This window comes from Pinus tabuliformis, chromosome 2_2 (assembly GCF_031772625.1).
Source record: "Pinus tabuliformis cultivar Carrire ecotype Pingquan chromosome 2_2, CPIR1, whole genome shotgun sequence".
Taxonomy (NCBI): Eukaryota; Viridiplantae; Streptophyta; class Pinopsida; order Pinales; family Pinaceae; genus Pinus; species Pinus tabuliformis.
This window is the reverse complement of record NC_142300.1, coordinates 955708494-955734323: the sequence shown is the minus strand read 5'-3', so window position 1 is coordinate 955734323 and position 25830 is coordinate 955708494. Positions and strand designations below refer to the sequence as shown.

Below are 25830 nucleotides of genomic sequence, written 5' to 3'. Positions count from 1 at the left end.
TTCAAAAATTTTCATTTATAGGAAAATATTACATCGCTGCCCACAATTTTTCAAATTTTACTGGTCTCACTCTTATTAGATTGTTGGTGAGTAGGTAATTTCCAAAAAAAATTACAAGAGACAAAAATACTTTAATGCCTAAAGCCAAAGAGACACACAAGAGAAAACACCACAAATAACCATCTAAGAGTCAGATCAAGTTTTTGAGCAAGGTTCTCTGGTTTAGAGCCAGGGGGAGGCAGAAGCCGAAATTCACATTGTATATGCTTTTCCATGTGAGCCAACCATGCATCTAGGTGGTTAACGTTGTTCTGCATTCACCATTGGTTCCTTTGAAGATCATTGAGGAATGAGATAATCTCGTTTCGATCGTCATGCTTTTCCTTGAGAACTTGCCCCAATAACGTCTTCAACTGCCAATGAAGGGTGACCAAGTGGATGTATTGTTTTCTCCTTCCCCTGGTGTTACCAGGGTCTAAGAGCCAATGAGAGACTTCACTGATGAGCTTAGAGTCGAAAAATGATTTCCTTTCTCTGTGTACCGACCTTTCAAGGTGATGAATGTCCGCTTGGGTATTGGGGGGAGTTGCAACTTGAAAGGTCGTTGCTACCTCCTGGGCTAGAACCTTAGAGCAAGGTCATTTAGTCTAGCCACACTCCCTTGCACCTCGACGAGTACGACCACGTTGTCTTGACATGGTGACCCAATCAAAAGACTAAACATAAAAGACCTCAATTAAGTCACGTGTGTAACTCCGACGGGGCACAACCAACCAATTGAGCAGGGATACTCAAAATACACCAACAATTGTCACTAATTGCAAATGGCCCCTCTCCACAGTACTAGAGGGCTAATAGGTGTGCCATACCATGTGTAGGTTGACCTTGTGAACATATAACACTACCAACTGATCCGTTACAACACCACCAGAAAAATGAAAGTGCGAGGGGGAGACTAAAGTACTGCGACGAAAGCCACTTCATGCAAACCGATTGAGAGCACACAAATCCAAATGGAGCAAACTAGATAGACCAACACCAAACTTAATTCGAGAGAGGAACCAAAACCTAGTAATTAACCAACAAGCAACTAAGACAAAAAATAAGAACCGAAAAAGAGAGAAGCCTAGAATTACCTCAGAATTCCACTGACAAAATTGGAGATGCCCAACCGTAGACCAACACTAGAGAGGTGACCCTTCAACTGCTCTGGATCCACACTAAACTGAGCATGAAAGTTTAACAACTTCCTTACGCCAGAGGCACTGGCTTTTCAGACCTACCTTTTTTTAGCTAGAGATACCCATTGAAGATGGCCACTCAAACCGAAAAATTCCACCATTGAATCTAGGAACCAGGTTTGCAGTGATGTCTGCAAAACTTCCCTACAACCCTTGGAGAATCCATGCTATGCTCATCAAAACAACCGGGGAGAAGAATCGAGAGACTTGGAGCGGGATAAGCCATAAGATTTAACACTAACACCACACATATGGTGCATGGGGGGCATGCCACACCACCCCCTTCCTCCTAAGGTCCCCATCTCCATGATTGTCCACCTCCATTGGTGTAACATGAATAACTTATTAAGGATTAACATAAATTTATTAAACACTGGCCTAGATCCATCTTAACTCCAGTTCTATTGATGTTGAGAGGGATCAAATCTCTTTTCACTCTAAAAAAAATTTACACAAGATTTGATCCTCTCGATGTCAAAACCTAAAGCCCACAAACAATCAATAATACATTGAATATTTTACCTCAATTTTATTTTAATTATTATTATTAATATTTTTTTATATATATAATTTCACTAAATAAAAATATTTGCCTAACCTATAAACTATAATAAGATAGTACAAGACATTGAGAACATCTCTCTCGACACAATCAAAAAGATTAAAATCTTTCCAAATATAAATTTTTGATTGCTTAATAAATTCAAAATAAAAATAAATATATACTTGCATAATTTATGAAAGGCCCAATAACTTACTTATAATAACGCGTTTGTCCTTGGGAAAAAATGAAATACCTTTGCAAAGGGCAGATTTCACGAAACATGTCCTGTTGTCCACATTGGGATGCGGAGGGTTGTTATCTTTACAAACCTTCAGATATTCTAAAATTCTTAGCAAATTATCAGCAACGTATCTCTTATCCACACTCTGCAGACTATATCCTAAACAACCTTTGTAGAACATCTCTGGAACACCTTTCCTAGAGCATGGCAGCCTCATGCTCCTCTCCTCATTTTCCTGTTGCACATTTGAATGCCACCACCGGAAGAGTAGCCTCTTCCTCGTCTCTCTTCCCATCAATCACAACCCTCTCATCATCATCTGCAATTAGAAGCCCTCAGACCACCCAACTGCTTTCCCGACCCCTTTCGACAACATCAACGACAAGTATATGGATTCCACGAAAAAAACCCCTCAAAATCTTAGCCATGGCTCCTCCCAAACCAGGAGGGAAGCCCAAGAAAGGTCAGCAGCAAAATAATGCTCATTATAGGGTCTTTCTTTCTAACAGTGCTGTGTACAAGTCTCTTCAATTATGTGTTTTTGGAATTGTTTTTTTGGGTACCAGTTCATGTCACAGGTGTTGTTGTTGTTGTTTTTTTTTTCGTTTTTATGGTTGTTCCTGCTGGTTTATGGAATGCCTTGTGACCAAGTGCATGCCCATTTGTTGCTGTAACAACAGTGATTGGGATGGTGAAGTTGGCACTGGAAGCTGGTAAGGCAACTCCAGCTCCCCCTGTTGGTCCGGCATTGGGATCGAAAGGAGTTAACATCATGGCCTTCTGCAAGGAATACAATGCCAAAACTACAGATAAAGTTGGATATGTCATTCCTGTTGAAATTACAGTATATGAAGTGAGTTAACCCATATATCAAGTTTTGTTTCCTAATAAATTTAATGTTATCTTTAGAAACATTGAACCTTGGTGAGAGAAATAATATGCTTTGACTTAGCCACTTGATCACAATTTGTTTGGACTAAAAAATGGCAGGCCTTAAGGAGAGCACAAAATTAGCTTTTGGGCTTGTAATCTGGTCACGTGAACTAACTACCTATTAACACGCATGACCAATCCATCTTGATGGGATGCCACCATGTGTTGCATTAGGTTCGATCCCACCTCTGAGTGTCCTCATTGGTATCTTCATGTGCCAGGTAAAACTTTTGGCTTCCCATCATTAACACCAAGCCCCCTCTGTAGAAGGACCTTTGCAAATATAATGTTTTTTTTTTCCAAACCGGAAATGCCCTAATATTATATTACTAAAGGGGTAGCATTGATCATTCCTTCAAAGAATACATACTATTACTAAGTCATCGAATATTCTAAGCCATCATTAATCATAATAGCCTTCCCTTTATCCTCTCCATTCAAATATGACAAATGCAGGAGATCCAGGTCCTACATCTAGCTTTTTACAATCTTTTCTTAAGGCAATCATGAAAATGAACATTGAATAGTTATGGAGTAGAAAACCCAAAATTTCTCAATTTTAATTTCCTCTTTGGGAAAATCTTCAAATTTGATAGCATATCACTTTTGCCACAAAAGGTGGAAACTGGAAAGTGACCATCCTAGTCAGCTGCTGGACAATTTAGACAGATTTGTGGCAGCACCAACGACTTCTAAGACAATCATGAAAATGAACATTGAATTGTTATGGAGCAGAAAAGCCAGAATTTGTCAATTTTAATTTCCTCTTTGGGACAATCTTCAAATTTTATAGCATATCACTTTTGCCACAAAAGTGGAAACTGGAAAGTGACCATCCTAGTCAGCTGCTGGACAATTTGGACAGATTTGTGGAAGCACCAACGACTTCTAAGATTTACTGCTTGCTAGTAGAGTTGTAATGTAAACATAACTTCTAAGATTTACTGCTTGCTAGTAGAGTTGTAACATAAACATACCTTTAAAAAGGCCTTGTATCCTAGTCTATACCTTCACATAGGAAATGGGTCCCTCCAAAAAGCATGGCCACCATCTTCTAGATTCCGGCAATTACTATAATCTGGTTTATTAATGCTATTTTATGTAACTTTCTTTCAGCTGGGGGCACCATGTACAGAATGAACCAGGCGTGATGCCTCATTTTAAAGGGAACTCTTGCATCCAAAATAGCTTACATTCCTTAGTGTCATTTATGTTTGTCATCATTGAGTTTCTATCTCGTCAATAGAAAGTGTCGGCGATCTTGATATTTACAGAAGTAACTTTTTGCTCTTTGGAAGATTATGTGTAAGTTTGTCTTGCATTCTTTAGTGCCATTTACGTTTGTTATCATTGAGTTTCCACCTTTTCAATAGAAAGTGTTGGTGATCTTGATGTTTACCGACTTAACTTTTTGCACTTTGGAAGATTATGTTTAAGGTTTTTTTGAGCAAGAACCTAGTTCTCTGTCTTCTTTTTGTGCCATGTGGCATGATGAAATAAACTCCCAGCTGTTGGCTAAGGGTGCTTTTTGATAAAAGATGCTCAACCTTTAGATTCAGTGGCCTATTTGAACTTTATTTCTGCACTACTAGTCACAAGGAAAGGGAATTAAGCTTAATTGTATACGCCCTTTCACCTTTTGGTTTGCAGCTTTTAAATATTTTCTGTAGATAATGAGGTACATTAAAAAAAAAAGATGACAAAATGCTTGAGATCTAGTTCTTCACAATATTTTCTTAAGGCAATCAGTTGAGCGGAACATATTTTATTTTGAACAACTTCCTTTTAGCATGATGTGGCAAGACTGCCCTTCCCCAATCTGGGAATATCACAATGAAGTGTAGCAGGCTTACGACATTTGAAGAAGATTCGTTTTTGCTAAGAAGCCATGGTGGGGGCTATGTATTCCACCAAAGTTGCCTGGGTCTTGGACCTGGTCTTAACTGCATGTAATGGTTTGCATGTGCAGGCGAGACAGTCACGAGGGACGAACTATGTCATTGAGGGATTGAACCTTGGTGTGGGAATATCACTACACCATCAAACCAAGACCCTGTTGACAATGAAGTGAACACTGAACAGCTATAGAGTTGAAGATCCAGAATTTATCAATTCAATTATGCTTTTCTGGGCCAAATTTCAAATTTTCTGGCATATCAGATTCAGAGTTTCACCACTAGATGTGGAGAGTGGCCATTCTAATCAGTGTTGATAATATTGGCAATATTTCGCGAAATATCGCGATATTTTCAGGCAAACGATATTTCGGCAGGTAAATATCGTGATATTTTCAGATTCGAAAATATCGCAATATTTTGAAAATCTTGGCAAAATATAGTGATATTTTGAAAATATCGGCTAAATATCGCCATAGTTTGAAAATATCGGCTAAATATCATTATTGCTTTATATGTTTAAAAATATGAAAAAATTGAATTATTATGTTTGCCGATATTTTCCGATATTTTCGCCGATAAGATGTTTTCAGGACCCTTGCCGATACCAATATTTTCAACACTGATTCTAATTACCTGCCAGATATTCTGGATAGATTAGTTACAGCACCAAAGCTCCCCGAAATTTACGGCTTGCTAATAGAGTTGTGACATAAACATCCCTGTAAATAATCTTGTATCCAAGTTTAGACCTTCTTAGCAAATGAGCACCTCCAAAGAAACATGGCCAACATCTTCTGTGGGTGATGTGTGGGAGCACCTTCAAATTTTGGGGAAATTCAGGGGGGACGAGGGGATGTCAAGGTCTTTAGCATACGGGTCTGCTTCTCTAAAATTATAAAAATAAAAATAATAACGATAAAATCCCAACAATAACAATTCATCCCACGCAAATTCATCATTGTGCAATATAGTGGAAATCCTATAATCCTACTTGTTGCCCCAAAATCTAGTAGGGGTCCACTTTTCTAAACTATATAAAATAAAAATAATAATGATAAAATCGCAACAATAACATATCACCTCAGTGTAATAGCTCGTTGGAACTAGAACAAAAACATCTACAAGATGGGATGCTTAGAATTGACTGCTAGTGGTGGAGAGAGTATAGTGGGTGGTTGACCATTTTCCCAGGTTAAAAGTGATTTTAATTAGTCACTTAATTATATTAAAAGAGGGGAAATAATTATTTGAAGGAAAAATGGCCGAAAGTGACTCAATGAAATAAAATAAAATTAAAAGTCACTTATATGGAGTCAAAAAGGAGTTTCTAGAATAATGTTAAAATAATCAAAATAAGATGCTTCTAGAGACTTGGAGATCTATCTATGGAGTCTTTAAAAGGAGGAGGAGATCATTTGGGACATCTTGGAGTTGTGTATTTGTGGAGAGGTTTGGAGAACCGGGAATTCCCAACTTCAGCAATAGCCCTAGGACGAAAACCCTTGGGTGATTCAGTGAGAGTGGGCGAGTACCCATCTCTCCCCTTGGTGAATTCATCCAGAATTCACAAGAGAGCTTAGCAGTTGTAGTTCAGTTCAGTTTTGGTGGAGGGCCAGTGCAACATTGTGGCAGATCTTCTGATGGCCATCATTGCAACTATCTTCTATAGAGGGTTTATATGTAAATTTCTCAGTAAATAAATAAAGTTGCATTATTCTCATTTCTTGTGTCTTTTGCAATTGTAACATTTCTGGGTTTCTCTACAAATTTTATTTGTTGTGCTATTGATTTCACTGGGAAAATTTGTGGAGTAATTTTTGTAAGCAATATCTGGCGAAAATTTGCATTTGGGATATTATAGTGGTATTAGCGCTAGCTTTTCCTGTCAGCCTAGAGGATTTCAATTTCAATTGTAGATTGTTTGAGGGTTATTTTGAAGATGCGAATTCTACTTGCTGGAGTTTATTATTTTGCAAGTTAACTTTGAAGAAACCATTGTTACAACAATATCTTGCAGAAGGAAATTCTTATAAATTTGGAGCATGAATTTTGGCCAACTGTGGGTTAAAATCAAAGTTGCTGTATTGCCATATGGTTCCTGAAAAATAAGTTTGTGGATTAAAATTTTTAATCTAATTGCTGAAGGATAATTGTTGCAGGTGTGTCAAAAACATTGCTAGACCAAATTTATTGCAGGGCTGAAATTATTTTGCTGGGCCAAAATTACTTTACTATGCCGAATTTCTCTTGATGGGCCGAAATTATTCTGTTGGGCTGAGTTTATCTTGTTATGCCAAATTCCTTTTGTCGGGCTGAAATTCTCTTGTTGGGTTGAATTATTTTGCAACAGTTGAATTTATTGGTGAAGAGATTCTTCCTCAGTATTATTAATAAATTTGACCAAGTTTTTTGTTGTGGCATTTTTTTTCAATGAAAAATTTGTGATCTATCAACTGCCCAATTTATGCTGGAATTTATTAAAATTAATTTAGGCAAAATTATTTTTGGAGATTGGCACAAATCTACAAGGTTGAGACTGTGATATATTACTGGGCTGAATTCTTCTTTTTCCGAGCCTGCGGGGGCTATTATGCAAAATCTACACAGAGGTTTGGTGTTGGAAATTTAGTTGAAGTTTGGTTGGGAATTGGATACATTTCTGGAGGAGATTTTGTAGAAGATTTTCAGTTATTTTCAGAGGTGGATCATTAGCTGAGGTGATTTCCTGTTGGATGTGGAGTTGGGCAGTCTCAGATTTTCGCACTAATTGGGGCTTTGTGGCTCAACTGGAATCTGCCCAAGATTTTTATGGGTTTTTTTTGGGTTTTGTGGGAGGAGCTTGTGGTTAAAATTTTAGAATTTTAGAGCAATATTCAAACTGGAAATCAACATTGCCTCAATAGTGCGTTTTATTGGTAAACTGGGTAATTCAAACCACTTGGTGGGCTTGCTTGATCTTGGCTTGGAGTTTAAGCCAAACCATTTTTCGGTTTTAAATGGGTTTGGTGTGAGGAGCTCCAGGTTAAATTTTCAATTTTTTTGGAGCAATATTGAGGGAAAAAACACGAGTTCATCTTCAAAATAGCTATAACTGTAGTATTTTCTGGGCAATGCGTGCTACTTGTTTGGGTCATTTCTAGCACTTGAGTCTACATGAGGTGTTCATATTATATTTGGACCTCTAGATAATTGTTGAATGTGACTTTTGAGGGATGAGCATGTCTTGATGTGAAAGGTTTATGTATTGAGTCAGTTGGCCATGTAATCAAAGTTTATTGTTGTCCCGTTGATTGAACTAAAACATGGATCAAACCTTCATAGATTCCCTTAATAAATTAGTAGCAACAAACAACAGACCCTTTTCAAAGGGGGTCTATGCCATTCTTTAGAAAGAATAGTCGAGAGATGTGCAGAAGGGGCAGGAAATAAGACACAAAATCTTTGCATTTGGGACATATTTGAAACACATGAGGGTCACAGTGAAAGCCCTTTTCAAACTAGAAGAACTGGATGAACTCCTTTCTGAAATAAACCAATTAGAGGGGAAGAAACTAGTTTGGGCTCTAAAACCAGTTATGCTTGCCCTAATATAAAAAAGTTCTTGGATTATCCTTGTGAAGGGGTCACACTTCCACTGCGTCTTATCTTAGTAACATTATGAGGCTGTCTCAGTAATATTATGAGGCTGACCCCATCTATACCTCCTTACAAAGATGACATTATGAGGAGAGTCTTCAGGTTGATGGTGGAGACCTTTCGGGATTTGGATAACAACAAGGGCCCCACCTTTGGGAAGAAGCTCGTGATTCTAGAAGTCATGGCCTTGGCTGGATCCTATGATCTCATTTTTTACTTAGAGTGCAATGACTTGATTCTCCAAATGTTCTAATACTTCTTCAGCATTAGGAAATATCATCTTAACACAGTCAAAATACATATGCAGTCCATTTTGTCTTCATGCATGGGAGGTCCCGATGCCATTTGTAGGGAGTTATAGTCTTGATTGTTGACCATTTGGAGGAGAGAACAATTGGTTTCACCTGCTGCTTATGAACTAGCTGAAAGGTTGGTTGAGCAGAACATTGGTCTGTTTAGGAGACGATTGACCTAGGAGGAGTTGCGGAGGATTGGTGGTGACCAACCATGCAGCAAGAATGAACTGAGGAGGAAGGGTCTTTGCTTCATTTGCAAGGAACCTTGGGGACTTGACCACTCATGCATGAGTGACATGGAGGGGATGGCAAAGGTAGATCAGGAGGAGATTCCTTTTGACCTTTAGGATGAGGATTCTTCTTCTATGGTTGAGTCCATGGGTTTTTATGAGGATACCTCTAAGGAGTGTGAGCAGTCATGGGGAGTTGTCGACAATAGCTCAAAGTTGCAACCATGTTTGGTAGAGGAGATTGATGAGTAGTAGATTGTTTCCATTCAACATGAGCAACACATAGTGGAGCACAGTGTGTGTGATGGGCCATCTTTGGAAAGTCAGCTAGTGGCTCATGTTGAGCTCATGACGGAGGAGGATGAGTAGCCATCCTTAGGGTCAACCATTGGTGAGGAGTAGTCAAATGTATAGACAACCAACAGAGTGGTAGTATTTGACCACACTTGTCATCAGGAGGTGCTAGAGCCTAACAAGGCAGCTTTGTAGGAGATTGATAGATTGGAGGAGCACGAAGTTTCCAGTCAGATGAGTGAGGATATTCTAGAGGTGGTGGTGCATCCATTTGTGGGTCTACCCATTGATGATGTGCAAATAGCTGTAGTGGCAGCCAGTAAAACTGCAACATTTTCAGGTAGCAACCCTCTCCAGGGGTACATAGACAGGGCTTGCAGCACAACTTGCCCATTTTTTCCCATTATAGGGAGAGGGGCAGGATTTCTTGGACAAATCTTGTTGATGGACCAGACAGAGCAGCACGAGTTGAGCATGGACCAATGCCAACATAGTGGACTTGTTCCATACATAGGTGTTTATGCATTTGATTCTTTTCACGAGATAGATTGGCGAGAGATAATGAGTTGGTATCATATTAATGGAGCAACATTTTTAGTCAGGGGCATAATGCAGCAGGAGCCCTTAGATGAGAGGGTTACCGCATGTTTCAGTGGGCAGTGGGATGTGGACCGACAATTCATTAGTATTCCAGTAGCACTAGCTTAGCATCAACAGAGTGGGGTTGACCTTGGCCTATGCCGGAGGTTAAATTGGAGAGAGGTGATGAGTTGGTATTCTACTGGTGGAGCAACATCTACGGCCAGAGATAGAGCACAACTTGAGCCATTGGGGATGACCGAGGATGATTGGTTGTGGTGGTTTGGGATCCAAGTGGATCCATGGATGGCGGATTGAGTTAGCAGTTTATTTGGGATCTAGGTATTGAGGGACCCATTCATATTTGGTTAGTTCAGAGGCATGGTGTGGTACAATGGTTCATTTGGGATCTTGGTATCAGTTTACAAATGTCTCTACAGTGGATAGATACAGATTGCTTGAGGGCAAACAATCTTGGGGCGGGAGGATTTGTCATGTCCCCATTTTTATTTTCCTCTATAGTACAGCCATGATGGGTTTCCAAGGTATGTGATGGCCAGGTCGCAGGAGCAAGATTATGTCATTAGGAGTCTTGGAAGAGTTTTGAGGGATTTTTATGGGTGCCGATGGCATTTACTTGACATATACCATCATTCACACAATTTTTCTTTCATTTCGTTGTATTATAACAACTTTCAAAAAATGAAGTTATTAATGGGCCTGACTTAATTAATTTTGCTTGAGGTGGCATTCGAGAGGAATATTTAATGGAATACCTTAGTGTAATAGCTCGTTGGAACCAAAATGAGAAGATCTACAGGATGGGATGCTTAGAAGTGACTTCTAGTGGCTGGAGAGAGTATGGTGGGTGATTGACCATTTTCCTAGGTTAAAAGTGACTTTAATTAGTCACTTAATTAAATTAAAAGAGGGGAAAATAATTAATTGAAGGAAAAATGGCCAAAAGTGACTTAGTGAAATAAAATAAAATTAAAAGTCACTTAGATGGAGTCAAAAAGGAGTTTCTAGAATAATATTAAAATAATCAAAATAAGATGCTTCTAGAGACTTGGAGATCTATCTATGGAGTCTTTAAAAGGAGGAGGAGGAGATCATTTGGGACATCTTGGAGTTGTGTATTTGTTATTTGTTGAGAGGTTTGGAGAACTGAGAGTTCCCAACTTCAGTAGTAGCCCTAGGATGGAAATCTTTGGGTGATTCAGTGAGAGTGGGCGATTACCCATCTCTCCCCTTGGTGAATTCATCCAAAATTCACAGGAGAGCTTAGCAGTTGTAGTTCAGTTTAGTTTTGGTGGAGGGCTAGTGAAGCATTGTGGCAAATTTTCTGATGGCCATCATTGCAACTATCTTCTATAGAGGGTTTATATGTAAATTTCGTAGTAAATGAATAAAGCTACATTATTCTCATTTCTTTTGTCTTTTGCAATTGTAACATTTATGGGTTTCTCTGCAAATTTTATTTGTTGTGCCATTGATTTCACTAGGAAAATTTGTGTAGTAATTTTTCTAAGCAATATTTGGGAAAAATTTGCATTTGGAATATTACATAACAATTCATCCCATGCAAATTCATCATTGTGCAGTCTAGTGGAAATCCCATAATCCTTCCTGTTGCCTCGAAATCTAGTAGGCCTTGTGAGAGGGCTCACAAGGCAAGGGCTAGACCTTAATGCAATAATGAGGTGGCTGCCATTCTCACCTTAGCATTCCACCTCCTGCTCTTTAATGGAATTTCACCAAATGGGAGCCTTCCTTGTATATATCACCTAAGGGTATTCTAAGTCTATAGGATCAAGGTGATGTAAAGGAGGCTTGATCAAGGTACTTCTTATTTGGAACAAGGCATAATTCTGTGTAAAGAAGCTACATACCTATGAAGAAGCCTAGGAAATAGCACTTGAACCCTAGGGTTTCAAGATGTGGTTCAACAATAGTACATCTAGACATACAAGCACAAGGGAAATGTTTGATTTGAAACATATGATCAACAAATGGAATAACAAACCTTCAATTAGCCTTAAGTTGAAGTCTTTTTGTTGAACTAGGGTTTCAAGCCCTAAATTACCTAGGGTTGATGACATCAGCTCTAATTAGGCAATTTCCACCAATGGAAAGGCTAAATTTGAGTTAGCAAGGTCAAATAAGGTGGAAACAAGCCAAATTAGCTCCAACATTGACTTTAGGCAAGCCCTAGCCCTAAGAGCTTGCCTTGAAGGGCCGAAAACATAAGGAAGAGAAACAAAATATAAATTTTCAAGGTTTTGATCATCAAGAGGGATGCCAATCTTAGGAACTTTAACCATGCAAATATCAAATCTTTGAAGGGAGTAAGGGGGAAACCCTAGTTTTCACTTCTAACCCTAGTTATCATTTTATAAGGGGAGAAATTCACTAGAAAAAGGCTCTCTAGGAGGTTTTCTAGGGAGTTCAAGGATAAAGATTTAGCTTGCAATAATTTAGTGTTCTACGGGGACATGTTTCCCCGCACTTCCTTGCGCTTCGGAGATGTGGGGACATTTGGGGGACGTTTCCCCATGTCCCCAAAAAACAAAACATGAGGAAACTCGAAAGGGGGACGTTTCCTCCCAAAAAAGGAAACGTTTCCTGCATTTCCAAAAAAAAATCAAGGTCAAATCATAATAAAAAAAAGTCAAATCCCTAATTTTTTAATAAAATATTATAAATATACTATGAATCGATGGGGGGGAAGGGTTTTTTTGGTTATTTCATATTTGGGCATTACCTTGAGCAATTATGCTCATTTGTCATTTGATATGTTCTTATGTTATCTGCTTTTCTGTTTCAGACTTCAGTTGTAGACTTTAGTTTGTTTTGAATCTTGATATATGATATATTAGACTTGACTCTATAAAAATTTGAATCTTGATGTATCAAACTTGACTTTTATTTCATATTCAATGTTCACAGTTGGAACTTCAATATGGTTTAAACTTTTATTTTCATTGTACAATGTTACAGTTACATGTATGATTGTATCATGCTTTTCGTTTTAAATTTGTTTCAGTTATATGATTCATTGATTTATCCTTCATGATGTAAGTGTTATATAATGATAGACAATTAAATTATAAAATTTTAATGATATATTTATAATTTTTTAGTATTTTACTATTTTTGTTGGGGTCCCTTGTGTTAAAGACCCTGACGTTCCCCCATGTTTACTAAAAATTGGTGGGGAGATTTTGCATAGGTCGCTCCTGCATTTCCCGCTTCCCTGTCCCCACGTCCTGAAAATTTGGTGGAACATTGCAATCATTATAAATAATTTGAAATAAACATATGCATTTAGACAAGAAACAAAAGAAACCCTAGCTATATTCCATTATATGCAAAACTGTAAAAGATATTCAACAAAATACTCACAATTTATCCAAAAACATGCTTTCTCTCATTCCAAATGATGTCTTCATAACAAAAATTAGGCTTCAATAGCCAAAACCCGCGTAAGATCACATCCCCACAAGTAGCAAAGTACAACAAAGCAAGTCAAGCTCTTCTAGAGAGGCCAAAATCCACAAGTGTGATGCTGAACAAATGAAAGAGGTGACCCTCTATTAATATAAGGCCTATCACCTTTAATTATTGCCCCTAAAACAAGTTTGATTTTGAGTAGACATAAAGTAAAAATGGGTTACAAGCCAACCCACTAGCTCTACAACAAAATATGCCAATAGAAGCCCACACGTGTGAGCCGTAAGCCTCTAAAATGGATAATGTCATGCCCTTTTAGGGCTCAAAATGCTCCAACAATGCATTGGAAGGGCTATAAATGTCTCCAAGCATCATGATCATCCTCAATTTGAGGGAAGGTCCCCAAATAAAGCATCAAAGCATCTCCATGTGTCCAAAATCCAGTCGTGGGTGCCCTACGTCATTTATATAGGTGCCAAGTAGACAATGTAGTGTGCTCTCTCTCTAGTGTTGGGGCTCCATCATGTGCAACAAGCCCTCCTTAATCATCCTTGGGGATAACCATCCTCATTTGGGCTTTGGATCAAAGCATGCCTATCAAGTAGTGTCAAGGCCAACCCGGGGGGCATGCTGGGTTCACTTTTACATCATCAAGAGTCCTCGATGCCAAGCAAGAGAAGCTCAACATTCTAGCATCTAAGGGTTCTCTAGGGTATCCATCAATTGCTAAGATCATCAAAGTGGCCAATGCTCTACTGCATAGGGGCAATGTTGCATTTAGATCATCATGCTCGTTGGGAGTGTAATATGGCCTGGGCATCATGTAGAGTAAGGTGCCCTCAAGGCCTCAAATACTCTAAACCACCTAGCAAAAACCATCTCAAACTCAAGTGAAAGCAACCATTCATTAGAGACTTGTTGCCACACAAACTAGTAGGGGTCCTAGGAGGGGTGCCTAAGGGACAAGTACGAGACCAAATGACAACAATGGGACAAAGACCCATTGTCACCTCAATCAGTGTCCCCTGCTCTTTACGGACTTTCACCAATGGGAGGAGTCCTGGTATGAAGGAAATCACTTATAATGATAGAATCAAGGACTAGGTATGAAGTGATTTCCAAGGCCCATTCAAAGGAGAGGCTCAATTATGGCTTGATGAAAGAAAAGCTCTCCAAGAAAGACCTAAGAGGAGAGTCAAGACCTAGGGTTATGAATATTTAATGATGATGAGTATGTCTAGGATCAAGACTTCCAAGGTGAGGCAAGACCTCTCTAGGGGCTTTGCAAGATGATTCTTCTTCAAAATAGGGTTTTCGCTCCACTAGAGAGACCTAGAAAGAAATCCAAGCGAGACCTAGGGTTTTTGAGTAATCGTGGGAGGAAATCCTCCAATATGATCACTAGGTCAAGCAAGGGTAGAGAAAGGGTCAAGAATGATTGACTTCTTTGAGTTTTATGTGCAAATGACCCTCAAGAAGACCTCTCAACCTATGACGTTGAAGATAAGCTTCCAAAGTCAAAGCTAGGGCTTGAGTTTTCTTGCAAACCAACCGTGGGAATTCAACCAAACCTGGAGATCTACTAGAGAAGACATTAGTTTCTTGTCCAAACAAATTTGAAAAATAGTCCTCCAACAGGTTTCGTAGGGTGTCCTAGCTAGGCCGTCTAGGATGGGAGGCTGAAAATTTTGGAGGGGAAAAAGAGAAGGAAAATAAGGGTGATCACCAAATTTTCTTGGACCAGTGCCTTACCCTTGGGCTATGGAGTCTATGTGATTTGAAATTTCGCTAAATCCTTCCTCAAGGAGGCTAAAAAGTGATGCCCTAGCACCTACTTTTCAATAATTACCCACCCAATATCTATGGACTTTCATGGAAGAAAAACAAGTTTCAATCCACTAGGAACATTCATCTACTTGTTATTCAATGAGTAGCATGTGCCATGTGCAATTCCATAGTGTAACAATCTTCACAATGATTTTCAATAAATTAGGGCACAAAAGAAATAGCTAGTTGCAATAATTCCACACATTAGACATTATTCAATGAAAATCTTCAACAAAATTACTTACAAAGATAACAAGAGATATATCCAATCCAAGATCAATAAAGCAACTCCAAGAGAAAGCAAATTTAGCTCCCAAAATATCGAAATGCATCAAAAGATCTCCAATAGACATCCAAGGAAAAAGTGCGAAATTCTCCAAGAGAAATAGATCCAAGTGTGATGATGATGATCTCTCTCAATGGGAGAGATCTAAATATATATGATCCTCTATCCTATTCGAATTAGCCTAAGATGCCCCTAAAATTATTTTAATGTGCAAAATAACATATCCTTGGTGACAAACCCACCAAGTAGCTCATAAAGTGAAGAATAAGCCATCCAAATGAGCCGAAATGATGAAATGATGGTGTAGAAGGGCTGTTGGAGGGCCTCATTGAGTCCTCAAGGTGCCATAATGAGAGTGAGGGCTCCATGAACGATAGACAAGGGGGTGGCCCCTTGATCTCCAAGTAAAACATCATGTGGTGCTCCAAAGTGGTTTTGGGGAACAAGTAATGGTCTCATGGGCCTCTTGATGAAAAATAAGCTTGTAGATTGCTCCAAATGAGGGCACAGAATATGGTGTTTGCCCTCCCATGTCCCAATGATGAGACAAACCTCCTCTGGGCCTCAGATCAACTACTAAACCCTGTATATATTACTAAGCCAGCTGGGGGCACTGTTGGTCCAAACACGTCCTCTCGAATATAATGTGGGGCACAATGAACAAGTTATTGAATGTATTGAGGTTGTCCATGTCATGATATAATGCTTTGTCACATGATGGAAACCCATGGCTCTCAACGCTTCCCATAGAAGTGTCAATATGGTCCTCTAGTGTGCTTGGGCCCTAGTTAAGTTGCCCAACCAATGATGAAATCACCTGCCAATCATGTATAAGATTCAATGCGTCTCCTCACCTTTAGGTACAATAATTCATTAGTGCATCTAAGTGAATCAAGCTTGTTAGTCAAGGGCACATCATGGTGGGTTTCCCTTCCAAATTTGGGGATTTGAGCATGTAATGGTGTCACCTCCCTAGGTAGGAGCGGTTAATAAACGACCCTATTAGGTTTTCCCAACCCCTAAACATAAGGACATGTCCAAGGTACATCCTTTAGTGGTAGGTTTCATGTGAATAATGATGAGGTGGATTGGGACACATGGGTCTAAAGGCCAAATGCCATAGGCTCAAGAGTGGTAATGATGAGGGATGTCCACATATTTGGGTGTATGAATGTAAGAGGGAGCAATCGTGGTACATGAATTACCTTGGCCTTTGTTTTTCCACCCTTCTTCATTTGTCTTTTGCCTTTTATTGATTCTTCTTTTATCTTACTGCTTGGAGCTCCAAGGGATGAGAGCATGCTATGTAAGATATAATAGTGATTACCCCCTTAAGGTAGAGCTCATGGTTGGCTTTTGCCCACATGTTAAATTTTATTGTGCCGACCATATTTTGCATTTTGTGGTATTATTTCCTTTCGTATGTGGCCATGATATGCTTTTATCTTTTCTTTCTTGTTGCATCAACCTCCGGGGTATCGTTCGAGGCTCGACCCAGACATGTGGACAAGGGGAGGGGGAGTACTAGAGCCTTGTGGACCCAAAGAGGGAAGATGGTGAAATAGGGTTTGTAATGTGCGAAGGGGGGTGAAAAATGTGGAACCGGAAAATGGGACCATGCTACCAAAATCAAGGTTTCCCAAGTAGCTCCCATCCTAAAGCTGTAAGCTAGTAGGGGAGATCGCACAAGACTAGGGTTGAGGATTAACCCCCTAGTTAAGATAAGGGAATAATACTATAGTCAAAACCCTTCCTCTTTCCAAGTCACCCAATAATCCATACCCAAGAGTGCCCAAGAAAACGAGCATAAGCACTCAATTGCACAATGAAAGACATACTGTTAGGATTGGATTGCCCAACTTCAAACATATGATCTCGATAGATGGGCAAGGGGACATATGACTGGCTCAAGGAGCAGAGATATTTGGCACAACATCGACTACACTGGTGGCTGTCGGCTAAAGACAAATCTAGGAGAAGATTTATTTTATGGGGTCACCCACTGGTGGTGGGTAATAAAACTAAGACCATAAATGCATCAAAGTGGACCATGCTTAAGTGTTAAGGGAATATTAATACTTCAAACTAGGATCACCATCAAATATCTAACTAGACCAAGTCTCGTAAAGGTGTTCCTTCTCTTTGTAGGGGTGGTTAAATATAGTCAACCCTATTAGCTATTTCTAGCCTCCACAGAGAGCTGGCATTTCCAAAGTCTAACCATTCAATCCATAGGTGTTAGTGAGAAAATGTGGCAATGGAGGGGAAGGACTTCATGGCCAAGTGCCATTGTCAGGGGACTAACTAATGAGAGTGCACATCCTGATTGTATAGATATAATGGAGGGAGCAATCATGGAGGCATGAGTTACCCCTCTTGGCTTGCTTTTTTAACCCCACTGGTGCCCTTTTTACTTCTTTCAGATAATGCTTTTTAATTGGTGCATAGCTCAAGGATCAAAGCTTGTTTTTTATGATGTAGCATTTGTTTTACCCTTTAAGATGAGACCATTTCTCACTCATTGAGGTTGGGACATGCAAGGATTTTTTTTGATAAGGTGGAGCATCAAGTGCTCAGAAATTGGGTGATGGCTAATGAGGGGGGTAGAGCTCATGCTAAGCTTTTGCCCACACACTAACTTTTGTCCCGACAATCTATTGCATTTTAACTTTTCTTTTTCTTTCATTGTGGCCATCTTATGCTTTTTCATCCTTTTAGTTGCATCAACCTAGAAGGCAATGTTTCCCGACCCGAATCAAGGATGTGGGTATGTGAGTGCTAAATCCCAAGGAACCAATGATAGTTAACCAAAAGGATGGGGATGATATCAAAGGACATGATGTGACACGGAAAATGTTAAGTATGAAAAAGGAGAATGGACATGTTGCTTCAATCCACGTTTTTCAAGTAGTGCCCCTCCTATGACCCTAAGATTAACCCGCGTGTTAAGGTGAGAGAACTAGTTTATAGTCAAGATCAGTCAACCATCCAAATCACCCTTTTATCCTTACTAAAATGCCTGAAATATTAAGTAAAAACACTCCATTGCAAAATGGTCAAAGTACCTGTTGAGTGGTGGCCCACCTTCATCCAAGAGGAAATGCTGGATGGTGAGAGGTGTATGACCGGTGCAGATGGCAGATGAACTGACGTATCATCATCATTGAGCAAATGTGTAGGGTTGTTGGATGGCTGGCAACCCTAAATAGGAAAAGAGTTTTTCCTATGGGGTTACCCATTTTGGTGGGTAACACTATCAATCCTAAAATCATGAAAACTGTAAATCTGTTGAATTCTGAATTGGATATGTAATTCAGAAATTCTACTTTCTCTATATTAAGTTTGATGAGGTTGCAACCATACAAACATCTTGAAACAATCAATGGTAATGTCATTCTCCTTTATCTTACCTTTTTTATCCTCTTAATTTAAAAATTTAATATTACCATTAATTACCAAGGGAAACACATCCCCCCAGTGGGGAAACATTCCCCCATGTGTCTCCCTCTCCCCCCCATCCAACCCAGGAGTGTGGGAAGCATTGGATACACGTCCCTGTAGAACACTGTAATTAGCTGCCAGATATTCTGGACAGATTTGTCACAACACTAAGGATCTAATAGAGTTATGACATAAACAAACCTGCAAAAAATAGCCTTGTATCCAAGTCTAGACCTTCTTAGCAAATGCGCACCTCCAAAGAAACATGACCAACATCTTCAGGATTCCAGCAATAGCTACAATTTCTGTTGGTTAATCCCATTTTATGTAACTTTCCTGTACTCAGGAGTGTCACGTACAAAATGAATTGGGCGAGGGGTCTTGTCTTAAAGGAAATCCTTGCATCCCAAATAGCTCGCAGTCTTTTGTGTCATTTATGTTTGTTATCATTGAGTTTACACCGTCTTAATAGAAGGTTCTGGTGATGTTGATATTTACCAAGCATAACTTCTTCAGTGCTTCTATTTCTTTATTATTGGCATATATATTATATGCTACATCCATAATACATATATCATATATTTTTCAGTTTTGCCATTGTTGAAAATGATAGCGAGAAAGGGTTCCTTGATTTGTGCCTTAATCAAAGGGATCTCAATGAGTTCTTCCTTAGCATGCTCGAGTTCCTATAAATTAGGAACCAATTCCTATATGTTAAGAGCTAATTCCTATAAGTTAGGATGAATTCCTATGATTGAGGATGAGTCCCGACTCCCTACAAATTAGAACGAGTTATGAAGCAGTTAACTAATGTGCAAAAGTGTAAGGCCGAGTTCATTGTCTTCTAATGCGAGTTAACTTGGAAAAGGATGAGTGACAAGTTTCTAATTCTAGATCGAGACTTGGGACGTTTACATGAGCCACTTCAACTCAGTTAACAACTCAATCAACAGTTTGATTCCTAAAATATTGACTTGCCAGATTTAGCCATTCGAATTGCTTATAAGGAAGAGCGAAGGCACAATTGTAATCATTCTTATTGAGCACAAGTATTGTGTGTGAGCTTGTAAGAGTGACAAGAACAAGAAGGAGCTTGTGTGCAAGATCTGATAGAGGAAGAATTGCCTTGGGAATGTGCTAGGAAATAGGGGCCAATTCCTAAGAAATATGAGCGGCTCATGCGCTAGGAAATAGGGGCTTATTTCCTAGGATCTGCGCAAGGATTTTGGAGCTCATCCAGGCAAGGCATGAAGGCATAAGGATCAGGGGTCTTGCAGATTGTTTGAAGTTTCAAGCTTAGTTCAAGCAGGAACATCATTGTATTCTCTATTGAAACCAAGTTGTATTGTAATAGATCTATTGCTCATTTTTCTATCAATAATATTCTCAAGCAAGCACAGGGTTTTCTCAGTTGGGTTCCCTAGAAAAATTATGTTGTTGAATTTGTGATTGTGCATTTATTTCTGTTCCTATTCCGCTACAAAATAAGTAGAGAAATTCTGTGTCTATATGAAAATAAACTAGTTTTCAGATTGTTCATATTAGCAGTTGGATAATTTTGTGGATTTTCTACAGCTACCTACATTTTGGTGTCAGTTTCTTTGATCATTCATCTTTTGTAGGTATGTTTCGGCTTTCACGACATATATCCGACCATTATATATATATATATTTTTCCTGCTATAAAATGTTGTTTTCTGAAACGATCTATCATCTTGGGCACAGGTTTTTGCATTTGTCTGTATTTAAAGTGCCTACATTAACATATCTTTGGTATTGCATGCATCCCAACCTCTTTCTGTTGGCATATACTTTGTGTCTCTATTATAAGGTACCAGTAGACCTGCTTGAATAATCGTAGGTTTAATTTTATATGGAGTTAAGTTTATCTTTGTTATATTTTTGAAATTAGTAGTTTTTGTTAAGCAATTGACAGATTGCAATTGCTTACAGTGCTTTTCATATCAAATTCCAAGTGTCGTTTGCTGGCATAAACAACTTAGGCCATATAATGATAGTCAACATGTTTTTTTGTTCCGTTAGGAACAAGTAGGTTCTGTTTATGGAGTGATTTATAACTTTTTATTACTCATTGCAACTGTAATGCTTGATCTTGTGTTGATACAGGACAAAAGCTTTACTTTCATTCTGAAGACTCCCCCTGCGTCAGTTCTGCTTCTTAAAGCTGCAGGTAGGCTCTTTTGATATAATTGCACATAATTTTCTTTTGAATGTCTATTGGCAACATTCTTTGCTGCAGCTAAGGCCAGCTTCAGATGAATAAATGATAGAACATGTAACTATGTTACTATAAGATTATTGATATTAATTCTTCTTAACTTTGCTTTTCCTTCTGCATTCTGGTATTATCATTGTTGGGTGTATTTTGATTAATTACTTGTAGGTTTTTGATATGGTTGGAAGTTCTAAGGCCTTGACAAATTTCTACTTTAACATTACTTCTGCATTTTGGTTTATTCGATTTATTTCTATTTATCAGAATTTGTTCTGTGGTCCTAAATTTCACGCATATTGCCATGTTCAACTGTCTGAAATGACTTGCATTCCTCAGTCATGTGTGCACATTAAACATGCTTTTGATCTTTTAGGAGTTACGTGTGCTGCTGTTGAGAAGTCTATCGGTGTATCTAAATAGCACAATCTGAAACACAACTAGATCCATGAGAATGTAATATGAGACATCGCAACTTGGCATGTAATGAAATCCATGAGAATCTAGTATGAAATAAAACTATATATATATATATATAATCTGTTGAGTTGATCAAAGATAGGTTGACTTGTGAAATTATATAGTACAAGAGAATTTTGAGATGAATATGGACTCCTATGTTTATGAAGTTGAGGAAATTTTCAGGATAAAGATGCTGCAAGACAACAAATTTGTCACTAAAAGCTAAATTGCCTACCAGCCTTTTTTTTGAAAGTATCCCATTTTGGCATCCATATTTTATACATGGACAAATGTTTAAAAATTGTATATATATTTTGCCTAGGTGATAAGTCTTATGAAAGGCACCTTGTCATGTGCATATTGTACACAGTAACTTGCATGACCATGTAATGATCCTAGTGCATGTTGAGAAATTGTAGCTGCGGTCACTATTTCCATGATTAAAATCAAAGGAAAAATAAATTGTTTTCTAGCTGTCCAAGTCGGCCCCATCTTGACCCACGGTCATAACCCACTTGATCAGACTACTATATATTGGCAATTCGGCTCATCCATTTGGCATCACATCAGCTCAACAATTTGGACCTGTTCGACAAGGAGAATCTGCTCACATGTGTGAAGAAGAAGAAGACTATCTTGACTAGTGAGTTGACTTTCTTTTCTCTCCATTGACCATCTTTGACTTGGACTCTTCTCCTGCTGTTTGACCAAATTATTGACTGAAGTTGGAGGCCAAATATTCCTAGCATCTTTGACTGTCTGTTGACCAAAACTTGGAGCTGTTTGTGGGGCATTGCAGCCAAACCCTGTGATTTGACCAAATTTCTTTGAGGAATTACAAGACCGAATTTGGCCCTTTGACCAGCAGCTGCGGGCCAAAATTCGGCCCTTTGACCAGGCTTAACCAATGAAAAGAGTTGACTTTTCTCTCTCCTTTGACTTGGTTTGACATGGCATTGAATGTGGTTAACAGTTGATATTTTGACTGGAATATTCTGATGTACAAATTGGATGATTTGGACAATTTCTCAAAAGGAAAGGTTGCTGGGTTTTCCCCATTGGGGTGGGGTTTTCCCAGGGTAATTTTGGTGTCTCTTGTCTCATTGTTTTCATTGTGAACTGAAGTTAATGGTTGAAATTTTCTATGTGTAACTGTTTGATGATTTGAATGCTCTAAGAAGTTTAAAATGTATCATTGGAAGTAGTTATCAGATAGAAAATTGCTCTAGTCTACCTTGCAACTAGAAAATCAACATGGTATCAGAGCTTTGTTGGAGAAAGAGCATTGAGATCACCTATTTGTAATTTAACTGATCATCCTCACAAGAGCAACCTTGATCTCTATGATAAAGTAGGTCTGGAAGCCCTAAGTAGGCCAAAAGTCTGAAGAAGTCCTTAGTTCAAATTGCAACAGAACAAAAGACTTGTTTATGAAAATGTTTGAAGAAGGCCGGAAGTCTATATCACAGTTTGCAAGGGAATCAAGGGTCTGTTTGTGCTTAAGAAGGATCACAATGCCCGTGTAGCAATCACCTCATGAGTAATGGGATTCTTATTGAGGTGTTTATTGGACATGTTATAGCAGCCTCCAAAAGAAAGAAGAAGCATCCATTGCATTCATTACATCAAGGTTGATGACCATGTTAAGATCAAGGTCAAACTTTGACTTCTATGTTGTCTCTTGTGGAATGAAGTCTTCCCTTGCAAGAAGAAGAACAAATCTTATACCAAAGACTTATCCTGATGAACCGTAGGCTTCAGATCTGACAGAGGACCGGGGAGCATTTCACAGATCAAAAGGTTGACCTTTGTTCCTGCATTAAAACAAGAAGAGAATTCAAAAATCCTGAGATGATGGATGAGTCTGCCTACAATATTTGTCTGGTTCACAATTTGTTCTTGATGATTAGTGGAAGACTATCTCATGAAGTTATTGATCATGCTGGAGATCCAAATCACACTTGAACATCCAACTCGAAAAAGACCGTGATGCTTCAGTCCTCACATTATAGAACAAAATATTCGAGACCTAAAATAAGGCCGAAACCTCAGAGAATAAATCTCAGAAGGCTGAATCCTCATTTCTGTCGTGTTACAGAATTAGCCTCAGGAGGTTGAATGTAACAATCTCAGGCCAAGAGGGAGACATCTTGAAATGTTTTAAACAAAATCATTTACTTGTGGAAGACACTATACTCAAGAATAGAGATTGCCCATATGAATAGCTTGAGAAAAGGACTGGAAATACAGCTATCGAAGTCTGAAGTCTGAAGGCTGAGTAGCCTCAGCCAGTTTGAAGAAGTCTTCCTGTTTGAAGAAGTTCATGACTTTCAAACATACCTTGTTAAGAAGCCGTTCTTATGTTATTTCAAAAGGAACAGTAAAAAGGGAGTTTCTAATCCTCCCTTCCAAAGAGTTGAAGCATAGCCAGAAGTCAAGGTATGTATCTATAATTCTTTTGGTTGAGTTCACGTTTCTGTTGACACATTCTTAAAAATTATGTGCTAAGACCGAAGTATGGGGAAGGCACTAAACATCTCCTTATCCCAAGTAGTATTAGCAAATTGTCAAGATTAAAGCATATTGCTTGAAAAGTCTTCATACAAAGCACATTGCAATGATAGATATCTGAGAAATAATCTGAAGGTTGATGTCTCCCTGAACCCATTGCGAATTAAGGTATGTATTGTCATGATTCTAAAATCTTAGAAGTCTGAAACATGTTAAAGAAGGCCTATTGTGAAGTTTACGAACATATTATGGAAAGCACTGTCAAGTACCTCATTTCTCTTTGAGATTTATTTTGGCCTTTGAAACGATACAAGTCATTTCATAGTTTGAAGGACTCTAAGGTCTCTATGCAAAAGACATTACAGTGAAGGGTGGCTCAGTATCTCAGAATTCAGAACCATAAAGAGACAAACGAAATTATAAGTCTATAAATGAAAGGTATGCATCATTGCTCGATTTACCTACAATGACCTTGGCTGAGATTAAAGATTTTGCTTTGGCATCATTCTTAAAGGTTTTCAAGGCAATAAATGTGCTTGGAATAAAAGACGTGTATCAAAAGGTTGTTCTCACAAGAATATGATCAGTCAGATCATGGGACTGTACATCTAGGGATTCTTAAAGAATCCATTAAGGACTGCTGTGATGATTTTTGAAGAAGTCTCCTCAAGTTCATTAGATTCACAGATGATCTTGCATCATGATCATTGACAATACTGCAATTTGGTTGAAGGAATTGTGTGACCTTTATACATGTGTTGAAAGGGTGAATAACAAACCTGTGTAAGATATTACTTTGAAGTCACAAGAATTGAACAAAACCTAGGAGATGCTGAGTTGTCCTATAAAGATCATAATATATCATATCATGCTATTGGAAGCAAGAAGAAAGGTTATTTTATTTACCCTCTTTGAAAAGCCTGCTAAATTTGAAGATATCACTTTGTTGAGTTCAGAAGGAAAGGTTGGGTTCCTCTTCAATCTTTGAAGATCAAAGAATCTCTTGATAAAGTCATAAATGACTGAAGACATTGATCTGAAGTGCTTTCATGAATGTTTGGGTGCTGAATATAAGGATAAGACCAGAGTGATAGGGAAGGCCAGGTCATTAAGGATGCTGCTGCTGTATTTTGTGAAAGAAGGGTTTCTTGATTTGAAGTGATCAGGGATCATCATTAATAATGAATCAAGGACATTGCATGACCCGGATTTAGACAGGAACACAACAAATTACAGATAAAACCATAATCAAATACTGAAATTTGCTTACAAACAGAATGGAAATAAGACTAGCTCGGGTGATGCTAGCTTATCTCTGAGAAGAGATGTGGTGGCTACATGCCTATGAACTGTGTTACAATGAGGCTCAAGGGCCTTTTTATTATTGAACAATAAGAGCAAACTCTAACCCGAGGAGATGTAAAGCCAAGAGTTTATGGGCCTCGTTGGGGTTAGTTGGACAGCCAACTTCCTGGGGTCGCGACTTGGTCATATTATCTCTATTTGATGCGCATGATACCCAGTTAGAAATATCCCTCCGAGGAATACGACGGAAAAGACGATTTTATCAGAAAATCGCTGGCAGTAGATTGCCAAAAAGAATGTCGTTTAGGGTCTCAAAACGGCTCCGAAAGTTTAGGACTTGAAAAACTGCTAAAAATAGTAAACTGTGCTACAATTAAGGAAACTAAAAAACTGAAAGAAACAATGGTGGGGGTCCAAGTG

At 38.6% G+C, this 25830-nt stretch overlaps 1 protein-coding gene across 1 annotated transcript in view; it reads left to right on the top strand.

Annotated features, from left to right (window-relative positions):
* The first annotated feature begins 2044 nt into the window (after positions 1 to 2044).
* Positions 2045 to 25830, top strand: part of PRPL11 (plastid ribosomal protein l11) — a 58860-nt gene continuing 35074 nt past the window's right edge. Inside the window, exons 1-3 of the mRNA XM_089405537.1 lie at positions 2045 to 2489; positions 2707 to 2879; positions 21027 to 21090. Of these exons, the coding sequence (XP_089261663.1) occupies positions 2231 to 2489; positions 2707 to 2879; positions 21027 to 21090 (496 nt within the window). The 5' untranslated portion in view covers positions 2045 to 2230. The remainder of the gene's footprint in view (positions 2490 to 2706; positions 2880 to 21026; positions 21091 to 25830) is intronic.